This window comes from Crocuta crocuta, unplaced genomic scaffold, assembly GCF_008692635.1.
Source record: "Crocuta crocuta isolate KB4526 unplaced genomic scaffold, BGI_CrCroc_1.0 scaffold30, whole genome shotgun sequence".
In the NCBI taxonomy this organism is placed as follows: Eukaryota; Metazoa; Chordata; class Mammalia; order Carnivora; family Hyaenidae; genus Crocuta; species Crocuta crocuta.
This window is the reverse complement of record NW_027528345.1, coordinates 12,607,665-12,622,673: the sequence shown is the minus strand read 5'-3', so window position 1 is coordinate 12,622,673 and position 15,009 is coordinate 12,607,665. Positions and strand designations below refer to the sequence as shown.

Below are 15,009 nucleotides of genomic sequence, written 5' to 3'. Positions count from 1 at the left end.
GGCAAAGGCATCATGAGTTGTCAGATCTCGTGCAAATCTCGAAGAGGAGGAGGAGGAGGAGGAGGATTCCGGGGCTTCAGCAGTGGCTCAGCCGTGGTCTCCAGTGGGAGCCGGAGATCGGGCACTGGCTTCTCCTGCTTGAGCCGCCATGGCGGTGGCGGAGGGGGCTTGGGCAGAGGCGGCTTTGGCAGTCGGAGCCTTGTTGGCCTTGGAGGCACCAAGAGCATCTCCATTAGTGTGGCTGGAGGAGGTGGAGGCTTCGGCTCCGGTGGTGTATTTGGTGGCAGAGGAGGTGGCTTTGGAGGTGGCAGCGGCTTTGGTGGCGGCAGCGGCTTTGGTGGCGGCAGCGGCTTTGGAGGAGGTGGTTTCGGTGGAGGTGGTTTCGGTGGAGGCGGCTTCGGTGGAGGCGGCTTTGGCGGAGGCCGCTTTGGAGGTGGCGGTGGCTTTGGAGGCTTTGGGGGTCCTGGTGGCATGGGGCCTGGAGGATTCCCTGGTGGAGGCATCCACGAAGTCTCCATCAACCAGAGCCTCCTGCAGCCTCTCAACGTGAAAGTTGACCCAGAGATCCAGAACGTGAAGTCTCAGGAGCGGGAGCAGATCAAAACCCTCAACAACAAATTTGCCTCTTTCATCGACAAGGTGAGTCATGAGAAGCTGGCTCCTTCTGAAGCTCAGGATGTCCTACGTCCACTGCTACCTGACAAGCCAACAGTACAGATTTATTTCTTAGAGGAGTCACCGGTGTAGTCAAAGTAGCCTGGCTTATTTCCCAAATGGGCAACGTGCTGGCTTCATGGGCTACGTCTTCTGAGATAGTCCGCAGTTAGGAATTATTGATGCCTTTGGCTTTATGGTTTCAGCCAAAATAAGCAATATTTATGGAAAATTCTGAAAATCATGGAAACACCGATATAAGCAAGTAAAATGGACGGAGAAGTTCAGGCCGCGTCGCAGCAGGTTTTGGAAGGAATTGGTAACACATCTTCTGAGATAGTCTTTCCTTCCCAGGAGGCTATTAGTCTATTGAATTCTGGGAAGCTGAACCTGAAATATCTGCCTGGGGATGAATGAGATTCCTGCCTTTAAGAGAAACATTCTCAGTTTTGTGACCCATAAAGTGTTTATTGGTGTCATTTTTGAGCATTACAGGGTTTTGTCCTATTTCAAGGGCAATTGAACTTGCCTAAGAAATTTATGAGGCTTGTAAAAATCAGACCGAGGAGCCCTGCCCTTCGGTGCTCTCACACTCAGCACCTTTAGGATCAATGCCAGTGGATGCCTATTTTTAGTTTGCCCAGGACATTAAGGGACTTTTGCCTGGAATTCAACTAGGATCGGAGAGGGAAATGGCCTGGAGTCTTTGGAGCGGCCCCACACAAAATAGTGGGCGGTTGGAGTTAAAAAAAGAGTTCTCTGCATGGAAAGCATGCAGATGTAACATTGGGAATGTAACATTCTGTAGAATCTTCCAAGTGTGGAGGCAGGGAGTTCAAGCTGGATCCCGCATCCGGCTTGTGAGCACAAAGCTGTGGAGACCTTTCTATGTCCCGAGGCAGGATCAGAACTGACTCTGGTGAGTGTGGCCTGCTGGTGGGAAGGGCGATCCAGACCTCATGTACTCCCTTTCTGGTGACCCTGTAGGTGCGGTTCCTGGAGCAGCAGAACCAGGTACTGCGGACCAAATGGGAGCTGCTACAGCAAATGGACGTCAGCACACGTACCACCGACCTGGAGCCCATCTTTCAAATGTACATTGCCAAACTGAAGAAATATGTGGATACGCTCTCTGCAGAAAGAACATCACAAGATTCAGAACTGAACAACATGCAGGATCTTGTTGAGGATTTTAAGAAGAAGTAGGTGGCAAACACCGAATGGATATAAATATTGATCATAGCCATCCAGTCATTCTCCCAGGAGGCCATGCATCTCCTCACTGCGGTTGTGGTGATGATTCATCTGTTGATTATTTGTGAGGAAGACATTTAGGGCTTTAGCAATCATGGTTTTTTCACATGTTTGTGAGTTAATTTATAGAAAGGCATCCTTATTTGGGACATCATAGTTACAATTTAGATAGTTAAAAGAGTGCTGAATATTCCCAGAGAATGGGGAATTTGGGAGTGGATCCAGGAGGAAAAGGAAAAGAAAAAAGTAAACAAACTAGAACTAATCTAACAGCCATGTCCTCGGGTCCCCACAGGTATGAGGATGAAATCAACAAGCGCACAGCTGCTGAGAATGATTTTGTGACACTTAAAAAGGTGAGCAAGAGAATGTCATGGCAGGGTGGGAATGAGGGGGCTTTGGAAGCCCACTGGGTCCAAGCACACAGGCTGGGGAACAACTCTGAGTGAAAACAGCCATAACCAGGGAAAGTGGTGAAGTGTGTCCGTGGCCGGTTCTCTTGAAATCAAAAGTGTCCCTGCAGCTCAGGCTTCTGGAGCTACTGTGCAGATGTGCTAGAACGTTTCTATCAATGACCTACTGAAAGCCTATATTGGGCCGTGCAAGATGAAAACACAAGAAAGTCCTTTAGTTTTCTTCTAAAGAGCTGAGGAAGGGATAGACTTCTCTTAGAATGCCTGCTTACAGATGTTGTTGGTTGTGCTGACAAAGTTGAGCTAGAAGGCAGACGTGTGGCTTCTCAGCCTAGATCCTGAAGAAGCTTTGGTATAAAATCCAGAGAAATTCAGGAGAGGCAGGGTCGACAGACAGGATGGGAGACTTGAGGACTGTTAAAAGCTACGGAGGCCATTTTCCCCACAATGGAAACACACAGTGTCCCAAGCAAAGCAGGAGGGAGAGAGTGGTTGACTAAGCTTGTCCCACTAAGGCTCTGATGGCCTTGGGGAACTAGAGCAGTGAACGAGGGCATGGAGCCCCCAGTAGGGATGCATTGTGGACTCCAGACTAAATGAGGTCCCGTGGAGATGAGGCTCGCCGGAGAGCGGTCAACAGGAACTTGTTGGAAGAGAGGGTCAGAGAGAGAGAGAGAAAGAGAGAGGGGCCCGCACACTGAGCAGTGCATGAGTTTCACCAGGAAACCCCTTACGTTTTCTGCAGGATGTGGACAATGTCTACATGATCAAGGTGGAGCTGCAGGCCAAGACGGATGTGCTGACTCAGGAACTCGAGTTCATTAAATTCCTTTATGATGCGGTAAGGAGGCTTCCCACACTTCTTTTCAAAGAAGTCCTTCCCAACTGGTGCAAAGGCGGGATGAGTGGGGTCTGTGGACCGGCTGACTTCAACCTGCCGTCACTGCAGGCCATCAGGGGGTTTCTGTGGTGCAGGTCTTGGAAGAGATGAACTTTCTTCTCTGATGTCACAAGAAGGAAGGCTCAGGAAGCACAGAGACAACTTCCCTCCCTCCAGTCCTCAAATGTCCAGCTCCCCTTAGGAAGAAACCTGTCCTATCCTCATCCCCATGTCTAATGTACTTCAGAGATCAAAATGCAGCAGGCCTTCCCTCCCTGCCCACGTGCACACCTATCTTCTGAAACAGGAAGTAAATTTTAAGACATTTGTCATCCACAGGCTTCTTTGTGGAGGCATCAAACTTAACAAAACTGCATAAATGATGAAGGCTATAAACTAGGAGGCTCAGAAATGCAGGCTCCTCTCCCATAATTCTCTGGACACCCTTGGCAGAAGCCTGGGATTGGTGGTTATTTTGTTTTAATCCCGCCCAGTGTATCCCACCCAGCTTAGTCTGAGAACCTGTATGTCCCCAACACCGGGGAAGGGAATGGCTGTGGGCAGGGAAGCCATGGCCAGACCTTCCTGTGTGTTGCAGGAGCTGTCCCAGATGCAGCAGAGTGTCACCGACACCAAAGTCATCCTGTCCATGGACAACAACCGTAGCCTGGACCTGGACAGCATCATCTCTGAGGTCCGTGCCCAGTACGAGGAGATCGCCCAGAGGAGCAAGGCGGAGGCTGAGGAGCTGTACCACAGCAAGGCAAGTACAAGGAGAGCACAGAGAGCCTAAGTTCTGTGTAACAAGCTGGGCTTCAGCCCGGCCGGAAGGTGTCCAGTGAGATCACTGGTGATTTTGTCTAATGGAAGTTGGGCATTGTTCCCAAGCAAGTGTCCATAGTGCCATAACTGCCCTCAACTGACAATGGCACCAAGTCCTTTAGGGGATGTGAGATGGTCCGCCACCTCCCTCGAATGCAGCATGGTTGATCCAGCCTGCATCAGACCTACCTTGGCTCAGGCCAACCTTCCTTCAAGCCGCCACTGCCCTCTTTCCATACAGTACGAGGAGCTCCAGGTTACTGCAGGGAAACACGGAGACAGCCTGAAGGAGGTCAAGATGGAGATCAGCGAGCTGAACCGCATGATCCAGAGGCTGCAAGGGGAGATCGCCCAAGTGAAGAAGCAGGTGGGCATGGCCCCGAGGGCTGTGTGGCTCCAGGGGTCGAGTGAGGCTCCGGTGGGTGGGAGGTCATGTGTGGGTGTGTGTGTGTGAGAGAGAGAGAGGAGAAACTGAGGAATTTGAATTTAGCATATGTTGATCTCAAACACCTGGAGTGTAACATAATTTAAGGCTTCTAACAATTTTTACGGTGGTCTAAGAGACATTCCCAAGTAAGGATTAGTGCAGGGAAAGAATTGTGCTCGCTTTTGGATTGCCTCTGCGAGCGGAAGGGAGTGAAAACAAATAAGGCAAGGGGTCATCTGGCCAGTGGGGGGTGGGGGTTGCAGGCAGAGCCTGCCCTCCGTGCTCGGCACTGGCCAGTGGTCGGGTGGCGAGGCGGTGGGGCAGTGGCCTCGGCAGGGAGCTGGCCGGGGGATGGATGGTAGCTTGGGAGAGATAATGTGGGGCAGAGAGGGGACCCCAGAGGCAGCAGGAGTTCTGTGAAGCTGTGCACATCGGTTGGTTCACATTCATTTGTGACTATAGACTGGGACAAGGCCTCTGGCCCTGTGCTGTGAGGTAAGGGTCGCTATGGGGAACGCATCAGGGTCCAGTCAGAGGCCATGGAAGGCGATGCCCCAGAGATGGCAGCAAGTCTGAGGTCCTGGTTTGAGACTTGCATTAACTCCAGGGGGGACCCAACACTTCCAGGGCTTTGAGTCTGGCTTCTCACACCCCAAACACATCTGCTCCCCACCCCCTCTGCCAGGCAGACTCCCCTCTCCAGACTAACAGACACCTTTTCTCTTTCTCTCCCAGTGTAAGAGTGTGCAAGAAGCCATTGCAGATGCAGAGCAGAAGGGAGAGCACGCCCTCAAAGATGCTCAGAGCAAGCTCTCTGACCTGGAGGACGCCCTGCAACAGGCCAAGGAGGACCTGGCCCGGCTGCTGAGGGACTACCAGGAGCTGATGAACGTGAAGCTGGCCCTGGACGTGGAGATCGCCACCTACCGCAAGCTGCTGGAGGGCGAGGAGTGCAGGTGAGGGGCACTGAGAAAGTAGAACAGTCACATGATTCACTCTCCCCTCTCTCCTAGAACCAGGGTGGAGAAAAAGGCAGGGAAAGCAGGGGGGGGTGGAGTTGGAGCAGGGCTGCTGAGAGCTGAAGTCACTGTGCTCCCCAAGCAGCCGATCAGGACCCAGAGCATTAATGTACAGTTGTAGCTTTATCAATAGGGAATGACTAACAAGTCAGATTAAATGAAATCAAATTAAGTTAAAGTCAATCAAATTAGATTAAAGAATAAATTAATCTGGGTCTTTTCTGAAAGAGGAAATAAAATGCGGTGAAATCACATTAGTCTTAGAGAGTATGAAACATTTGTTTATGGATCTGCAGGGTGCACGGCCTCTTCTGCCTCCACCTTGTGACCCAGAACAGGGGGATCACGTGCTGGAACATGCTGACTGGCTGAGGCATGACTGGCCCCCCGCCCCCACCCCTCACCCCGGGGCAGCAGGTGCCAGACCCGCTCTTTGCAGATTTCTGGAGGGACAAACTGAGCCCTTTGCTAACTCGCCAAAGGGAACTTTTCCTTCCTCTGTTTGAAGATAGCTGTCTGAGCCCTCTGTCAGTATCAAAGGCATCCCCAGTGATTTCATCTGGCTGAAGCACCTAGAAGGGGACAAGCTGCCCCAGGCCACCAGCAAGTCAGTGTGACGGGGAAGGAGTCACTTTGCTCTGTACCTGTCTTTGAGGCCGTGCTTGCAAGAAGTGGGACAGATTTCAGATAAAGCAGAGGAGGGCGAGGCAGGAGGGGAGCAGAGGGAGGCTGTACAGAGTTACAGTTCTTTCAGAATTGAATGTTCACAGTGCAACCTCATTCCAAAATTTCTAGAGTGGTTTGGATTCTGAATAGCAAACTCCCTCAAATGGATTTAAATAGAAACATGGGTTGCAAATCAGAAGAGAATTTGCTTTCTTCAAAAAAAAATTTTTTAAATGTTTATTTATTTTTGAGAGAGAGAGTAAGAATAAGAGAGAGTGAGGGAGGGGCAGAGAGAGACACACACAGCATCCGAAGCAGGCTCCAGGCTCTGAGCCGTCAGCACAGAGCCCAACACAGGGCTTGAACTCACGAGCCGTGAGATCATGACCTGAGCCGAGGTCGGACTCTTATCAGACTGAGCCACCCAGGCGCCCTGGGAATTTGCTTTCTGATCATTTTTATCAGAGCAAAAAAATTGAGATGAATTATGCTGTGTGGAAATGTGGGGCCTCACATCTCCGTGATCCGGCCGCACAGAAGAGGGCGGGCCCTGGACGCCCTGGTGGCTGACTGTCGGGGTGCACGTCTGCAGGTGGGGGCTGTAGAACAACACATCTACAGACCCCTAGGGCTCCACCATGAGCTACTTTTTCTCTTTCTCACAGGATGTCCGGAGACCTCAGTAGCAACGTGACTGTGTGTAAGTAGTGGAGATGTTCCTGCCCCGTGGGTGGTGTCGGTGGGGAGGATGCCGGGGCACTCAGGATCTCCACGGGGCTATCGTCTCTCCCTGCAGCTGTGACAAGCAGCACCGTGTCTTCAAGCATGACATCCAGGGGTGGCTTTGGCTCTGGAGGTAGAGGATCCGGTTCTGGAGGAGGAGGATACAGCTCTGGAAGTGGCAGTTACAGCTCTGGGGGCAGAGGATCAAGCTCCAGAGGGGGCAGTGGAGGGGGCTATGGCTCTGGGGGGGGCTCCAGAGGGGGCTCCAGCTCTGAAAAGGGTGGATCTGGCTCAGGTGAAGGTTACGGTTCTAGCGTGACCTTCTCTTTCAGATAAGGATGGAGCTCCCCTCTTGATTCTGCTGCTTTAGAATGCAGAAGCTTGCCTCTATACGTCCCACTGGCAGCAAGTCAAACCTTGTCCTCCACCCCTGGTGGCATTTTGGGGGAAAGGGATGCCCACTTACAGTTTTTGAAATATCTTCTCTCCCAACCAGTTAGTTGGAGCCCGTGCCACGGTCTGTCCCCTAGGGAAGACTCTGCATTGCCCAGGCTTGTACTTTCCAGCCACGCCCCCTTTCCCGGCCCCTCCTTGCATTGGCCCATTCCGTGGTCCACCTCCTGGGGACTACTCTGTCGAGGGCCCCATCTCAAAGCCTTTCTGTCTTTCTCCTGGCCCCGCCCCCAGGGGAAGCATATTTCTGTGTATATAGCCCATCTTGTTGGCTCTGCATTGAATGTTCTGTGGTCTTGGTGTCTGCACAATAAACTTCACCTGCAATTTATAACATGTGATGTGTGTTTAATGCTGAGCCTTGGCAGAAATGGGTAGCCAGGAGCTATTACTCACCGCTGTCTAATTTAAGACACCAGAAAATGGAGAGATTGGGAAATGATAAAAGAGAAGCTTTCTGGAGTAGGGACATGTTGCCCTGAGGCAGCGTGGCTGGGAGAAGCCAAGGGTGGTTTTTTGGTTTTTGTTGTTGTTGTTTTTTCTGGAAGTCTTTGAAGAACAGAGACTAGAGGGGCTGGCCCTGGAGCCAGGGGGTGGCTGTGATGTTCTTAGAAAAGAATTTGCCAGATCTGGGGACTGGGTTAGTGCTAGGAAGGTGACAGGGGGATTTGTGGAAAGTTCTCTTTCCCAGAAAAAGCCACTCTTCTTAAGGAGCATTTTCCCACAGATGTTCCCCCTCTTCCCCCCAACCTCCCTTCTGACAAGAGCTCCGAGCTGAGGTCCTTTCTCCTCGGGGCAAAGTAACTGACCTCCACCCTGAGTTCCATCCAGTCTGTGCAGCTCTGAACTGAAGGCAGAATTAGTATTTCCTTAGCTCAACCTAGGTCACCAGGCGCTCTACATACCCAGTACCCAGCCCTAAGTCCCCAGCAGGAGTTCTCAACAAAGGCTGAAGGAGAGGATCTGGGGAAGTCTCTGGAGCACTATAAAGTGATCTCCAGAACAAAAAATTGCCATTTTTCACAGAACATTTCTCCACTACCGTCAGAGAAGTTCTCTAACACATTCAGCAGATAATGGGTCCTTTTCTTCCTCCCCAGGCAACAGCCCTCTGGGATCCCCTTGCCCTGGACACCGCAGTCAGGGCAGCCTTCTCCTGTGGTAGTGAAGAGGATTTCAGCCTCTTCCCCACAAAGGCTTTGTCATCTGACTAGAGCTTCCTGGGAACTCAGGAAGGGCTGGGCTTTTGGGGTTGGTATTAGACTAGCCAGGGCGGCCAAAGTGGGCATTGGTGGATTTGACTGGATCAGGTTGGGATATGTGTGTGGGTAATTCAGATGCAGCAGATGTGGCTTAAAATAACTCAGATTAAAAAAAAAATCCTGGGGGAATTCTTTTCTCTTTCATTTAACGTTAGCTCGAAAACGTTTCATTTAACATTTAAGGTTAGCTCCAAGGCCTTGGTGAGGCTTAAGTTGAGTTTGTGAGACTCTTCTGCATCCCTAGAGGCTGTTGAGATGGCTTTGAGCAACGTAGCGGAGGCATTCATAGAGAATAGATGGCTTTTCCTGATCCCAGACCAGCTGGTCCCAGGTTTGACGGTTCAAGACTGGAAGAGTTCTGAAGGCTGATGGGGGCAAGGTGATAATACGTGAGGATGACCAGTCAGGGCTGATGTGCTGCTTGGAGAAGGACTTTGAGAGCTCCCCTGGGAGTGGTCTGTGGAGGTGGGCGTGCCTGGCAGGAAGGAGCAATGTGAGGGGCGTGGCTGTTTTAGGGTGTATTTATTATGCAGACATGAACATGGCCCCAGACAGCATCTAGTGTCCCATGCATTTAGGGCTGGAAAGGAGCTTTAACATCCGTGATTCTGCACTCTCAATTTAGATAAGGAAACAGATTAAGTCCAGAGCGGGCATAGAAACTTGGCCTCTGCTTCCCAGTTCATGTACTGTCTAAAGACTTGGGGAATGGTGAGCTGTTCTGATAACTTTCAGAGGGGAAAGGAGAGGAGGCAGGTAAGGTGGCAGCTTTTATTCCCAACTACCTTAATTGCTCAGATTACTGGTGCTCTGGGTTTCCGACCCTTCCTATGGCTCCCTCTCCTCACTTCTACTCTACCTGAGATGCGGCCCTTCTTTTCAGATCTGCTCAGACACAGGTGACTTTCGTTTGGACTCCAACAGCAAAATGAGCCATATAGATGAGCTCAGAGGGACACAGGTCTGAAGCCTGAAAGAGGTCTGGCTCTAAGCAGGTAATGGAATGAGGGACCAGCTTTGGGGGACAGATTCTCCTTTCCTCCTAAGTGTCACAGGAAAAGAGAATCTAGGAGAGTCTAGTGTCTAGGAGGGTCTAGAATCTGCGTCACACCCCTCTTACCAGGGCCTCTAACTGCCTTCCATCAGGTCTGGTAGCTGACTTGTCAGGTTCTGGGCTTCAAAACGGAGATGGGCGCTGGCAGAGGGTTTTATGAGCTCTATTTCCATAGGGAACTGGGCTAAATATTTACATCCTGATGATGTGGCAGAAAATTTAGGACACCCTACCTCCTGTGGTTCCCTCCCTTTCTCTACCCATGAGTCCTCATATCAATTTAGGTGAACCTCTTTCCTTGTTTTGCCCCTTTGCCGCACTCTTTCTTTCCTGTCCGCTCAAACAACAGTGCTTGGACAGCTCACCTGTTCCAGAAAGCTCGCTTGAGCGGGACACTGATGCTCCTACTTGCTCTGAGGAGGGAAGGCCTGTTACCAAGAGTTGGGAGACTTAAATGCTGATCTTCACCTTGGGGGGAATTGCTATGCAATATTGGATTAGTCGTTTCTCCTTCCAAGGAGATAAAATGAGATGATCTCTGCCTATCTCTCTAGCTCAGGAGAAAAGAGTCACATCTGTGCTGTTGAGCTGGCCTCCCTCCCACTAGGCAGGGAGGTGTCAAGACTGGAGCTTGGAAGGAAGAGGTCTATTATACTCCCAGGTCTCAGAGGCGGAGTCACTGCAGGCCACATAGGGTCACAGGGGAAATCACCGGTGTCAGTCAGGAGGCAGAAAGGAATGAAGGGAAAGTCAAGGCCATGGGATCGCAGTTTCCATGTGGAAGGCAAAGCAGGGCAGATTAAACAGTTTAGGACTTGCTAGTTTGAAGGACTCCTGTGGGCTTTGGGGCATCATGGTGGTCTCTCTCTCCCTGGTATCTGGCCCTGGGATGATTTAGGGCAAGGAAATGTTGGCTCAGGGATGTGAGAGTTTGATAAGGTCATAGTAGAAGGTATGGACTCAGGACTGGTTGGTTTGCACATGAAAGACTTGCTCTGGGCCAAGCCCAGGAAAACAGGCTCTCAGCCTGCAGATGTTGAAACATAATAAAACACATGATTAATATATTTTCTTCAATTTTCCTCAGCAATGATTTGTGGTTTTCAGGGTATGGGTCTTACACATATTTTGTTACATTTATCCCCAAGTATTTCATGTTTTTATGCTATTGCAGATGACATTTAAACTTCTATATTTATTATTTGTTGCTTGTATACAGATATACAATAAAAAATACATTGACCCTGACTTTGCTAAATTCATATATTAGTTCTAGTGGCTTTTTGTAGATTCCTTAAGATTTTAGATAACACATAACACAGTTATGTTGTCTATGAATAAAGATGATTTTGTGTCCTTTTTTTCAGGTAGTTTGGTATTGTTTCTTTATCTTGCTTCATTGCAATGGCTAGAACCTTCAGTACAACAGTTTAATGTTGAATAGAATAGCAAAGCACACATTTTTACCTTGTGCCCAATCTTATAGGGAAGCATTTATTTGTTCACCATTATCTATAATATTAAATGTAGGGTTTTTTTTTTTAATCTTGAATGAGAGTTGAATTTTGCTAAGTACTTTTTGAAATTTTTCAAATGATCATATAATTTTTCCTCTTCTTTCTTAATATGGTGAATTACACTGATTGATTTTCAGATGTTAAACCAATCTTGTGTTCCTGGAATTAACTCCCCTTGATTATGCTGTATTCACCTTTTTAAAGTACAGGATCAGTTTGCTATTTTGCTGAGTATTTTTGCATCCGTGTGGAGGAAGGGGTGTGATTTTCACAGTGTGCTCTAAGGGCTAGCAGTCACCCTGCCATAGGAGAGAGTGAAAGGGAGTGAAGAGTGAGGTTAACTTTCATTCTGTACTTTATGCTTTGTCCTATTGTTCAAGTGTTTGCTCAAAGCATACATTTCTTTCATAATTAAAAAAAAAAGCTAAGAAGATCTATTTTTTCTCCTAAATATCCATTGTAGTAGAACATGAGGAACATGCAGGATTCTGTGCAGGGTCTGAAGGGAGATGAAGCCAGTAGCCCCAGGGAAAGGGCTGGACCAGAGATGGGATTTCAACCTGGGAGGTCCAGAGGATGGTGCTTTAAGGTGCATAGGGAGAGGCTGGGAGCAGAAGAGAGTTTGGGTACCCATTGTAGCTGGCTCTTTGACTATTTTGACCGGAAACTTCCTGAGGTCTGGGAGGACGGTTTTCTCCAGCTCATGACCTTCCACAGAGCTTGATCCAGGGTTAAATGGACTTGGGGTGCTCCAGAAGAGTTTTAAGAAAATGACTCTCCAAATAAAGATGACTTCCGTCAGAATCCCAACCTTGCCAATGAAGGAAGAGGATAAAACAGAAGGGGTTGGGCAATCATGTTCTGCCTCTGCCTGGAAGCCCAGTCCCTCCACTGTAGAACCCCTTTTTCCCAGTTCTCACATCCAGTGGGCCTGGGCTGGGCTGGTGGTCTAAGTGCACCATCTCCTAGTAGGGCTCCCAACCCTCGCCTCCTCAGGTTTTATGGGTTCAACATCTGAATCGTTCAATATGTATGTGTTGAGTTCTGGAATCAGGCAGCCTTGGTCAAATCTTGCCCCTGCCTCTTAAATAGTTGTATTATTTGGCAAAACCCTTAACCTTTTGAACCTTAGTTTCTACTTATAAAAATTGAAGATAATGGTAATAACTACCATAGAGTGCTGCTGTGAAGATTAGATGAAATTACCTTTGTAAAGTGTTTACCACCCTCTGTGCNGGTGTTTGCGCAGCTCCTGTCATGAGAGATGAGGACTGGTGTCTCCTTCTGCTACTGCTGGCTCATGTTGGAGGTGAGCCTGCTGGTGTTGACCGGGCCTCACAACATTCCATGTAAGACCCATGTTCTGAGCCCGGATGCCTCGTGGGGAAAGGCATATTCCTGCCTTTATGGGGGAGATTTTGGATAGAGGCTCTATGGATCATTGTCGGGGGGGGCTCTTTCTATGGGCCTTGCAGATCCAAGACTAAGACAATAAAGGAGGCTAAGAAAACAAGAGTTACAATTGAGTCTGGTCCCATGTCAGAAGAGCCTGGTTTGTGGTTGGGGTACAGATGGGGGCAGAACATAACTTACTGGCTGGTGAGTGTGGCGGTCCCTTCCTCACGGCGTGAGTTCCGTGAACATCCTCCCTTACGCTGGCGGCTGGGATGGGGATGGATGGGAGTGGTTAAAACATAAACCCGGATGCGAAGACTGATACATGTTGAGCCCCCATGGTAGTTTCCACAAGCGTATCAGTTCGGAAGCATTCGTCCTCTTGAGAGCGGGATGGGGTGGTTCCTAGCTTGTCTATGTGCAACTTGACCTGTGTGTTGTCCTGTTTTTCACTAAGAGCATTCTGTTATTTCCTTGGTCGTAAATTCACTGTGATTGGGATAATTCCTTTCTCTGACCTCATATTGTTGTTGAACCTTTAAATAAAGACACCAAAACCGACAGGACAGAGATGCCTGCCTGGTGATCAGAAAGAATCTCAGGGCTCTCTCACTCTCTCTCTCGCCGACACCGTCCATCCTTCAGGGACCCCTGGATCTGCCGGAGCCAGCCTCCGGCACCTCTGGAGCACAATAATCAGGCAGTAAGTGTTAGGGGTGCTGCTACTATTATTGGTGTTGGAGAAAGACGTGGACTTAACATTTATCTTTAAAAAATTTTTTTTTAGAAAATGTTTATTCATTTTCGAGAGATAGAGACAGAGTGAGAGCAGGGGGGGTGGGGGTGGGGACAGAGAGAGAGTGTGAGACACAGAATCTGAAGCTGGATCTAAGTTCTAAGCTGTCAGCACAAAGCCCAACATGGGGCTTGAACTCATGGGCTGTGAGATCATGACCTGAGCTGAAGTCGGATGCTCAACTGACAGAGCCACCCAGGTGCCCCATCCATTTTCTTGAATGGTTTATGTAACACCTTAGTTAACTAGGAAAGACAAATGTCATTATCACCCCATTTGGCAAGTGACAAAACTGAAGCCAAAAAGCCGACAGACATGAAACTGGGAAATAATGGGGGTGGAATGAAGAACCAAAGGTATAGATCTTACATCCCACGTCGCTTCCATTATACATCACTCTGTTTTCCTCCTTTGCCTGGATCTCCTCCCAGTGATCAGATTAGGGTTGTTTGTTCGATGGGCGGGGCCTGGCTGAGCAGGGAAGGTACAGGATTAGAGGGTGGGGGAGACATTTCAGCTTTTCAGTCTGGGTCTGGCGAGGAAGCCCAACTGGGAGAGATCCCTGAGCCCTGCCCATGCACGTGTGAATGCTCACGTGTGCCAGGTGACTGCTGTCACGCCTGCAGATTCAGGGGGAAGAGGGGAATTAAGGGCCTGATATGGGGCCGCTGGTCAGCGTGGTAGCCTGCATTTTCCTGGCCTGGGGGACAGGTAGTGAGAGGAGCCTGAGTCCAGAAGATGCCCTTGGGCGGCTGCCCTCAAAATTACCATTGATGAAAAGAAGAGACCAGTGTTCTTGGCCTGCCTGAGCATTTGCTAAAGGAAGGGTTGTTTCATTTCCCTGCAGAGGGCTTGGGAGCACCACAGGCCTTGATACTTTGTATTATAAAAATAACATCTGCTCATTATTTCAAACTTGGAAATATAAAAGGTGAAAAAATTTTAAATCAGCTGTTACGTGAAATAACCATTGTTGAGACTTTATATATATATTCATATATATATGAATGATATTTTGCACATATTTTTCTTTTTTTTTTAATGTTTTATTTATTTCTAGGAGAGAGAGAGAGAGACAGCGTGAGTAGGGGAGGGTCAGAGAGAGAGGGAGTCACAGACTCTGAAACAGGCTCCAGGCTCTGAGCTGGCAGTCAGCACAGAGCCCGACGCGGGGCTCGAACCCATGAACCGCGAGATCATGGCCTAAGCGAAAGTCGGACGCTTAACCGACTAAGCCACCCAGGCGCCCCTGAACATATTTTTCTAAGATATTTAGCTTTAAGGGTGCTGGGTGGTTCAGTTGGTTAAGCGTCTGACTTAGGCTCAGGTCGTGATCTCACGGTTCGTGGGTTCAAGTCTTGTGGAGGGCTCTGTGCTGACGGCTCAGAGCCTGGGGCCTGCTTTGGATTTTGCGTCTCTCTCTCTGTCTCTCTTCCACTCACACACTCTCTCTCTCAAATATAAGTGAAGAAACATTAAAAAAAACAAAGTGTTTAGCTTTAGTTAGTTTTAAAAAACGAATAGCTACATTCAGACTCTATCTCCAATCTTTTTCCAGGTCTTCGTTTTTTGTGCCTGAGACTTCCTGGTCAAACTGATTATTCAATTTTGATCGTTCCTTTTCTCAATTAACAATAAAACAGAAAAAAAATTTGTTTGCATAAAACTTGGAAC

At 49.0% G+C, this 15,009-nt stretch overlaps 1 protein-coding gene across 1 annotated transcript; it reads left to right on the top strand.

The window, feature by feature from the left end:
• The first annotated feature begins 12 nt into the window (after nt 1-12).
• KRT2 (keratin 2) lies at nt 13-7,194 on the top strand. Its single transcript, XM_077753680.1, has 9 exons — nt 13-639; nt 1,642-1,856; nt 2,204-2,264; nt 3,067-3,162; nt 3,800-3,964; nt 4,265-4,390; nt 5,186-5,406; nt 6,801-6,835; nt 6,932-7,194. The coding sequence occupies exons 1-9, from the start codon at nt 13-15 to the stop codon at nt 7,192-7,194; spliced, it is 1,809 nt and encodes a 602-aa protein (XP_077609806.1).
• Nucleotides 7,195-15,009: the final 7,815 nt, after the last annotated feature.

Bases quoted from the DNA above. Each gene is read 5' to 3' on its own strand.
- KRT2 (XM_077753680.1), top strand. From the start codon at position 13: ATGAGTTGTCAGATCTCGTGCAAATCTCGAAGAGGAGGAGGAGGAGGA. The intron at 640-1,641 runs GTGAGTCATGAG...GTGACCCTGTAG, and splicing joins TTGCCTCTTTCATCGACAAG to GTGCGGTTCCTGGAGCAGCA. The intron at 3,965-4,264 runs GCAAGTACAAGG...CTTTCCATACAG, and splicing joins AGGAGCTGTACCACAGCAAG to TACGAGGAGCTCCAGGTTAC.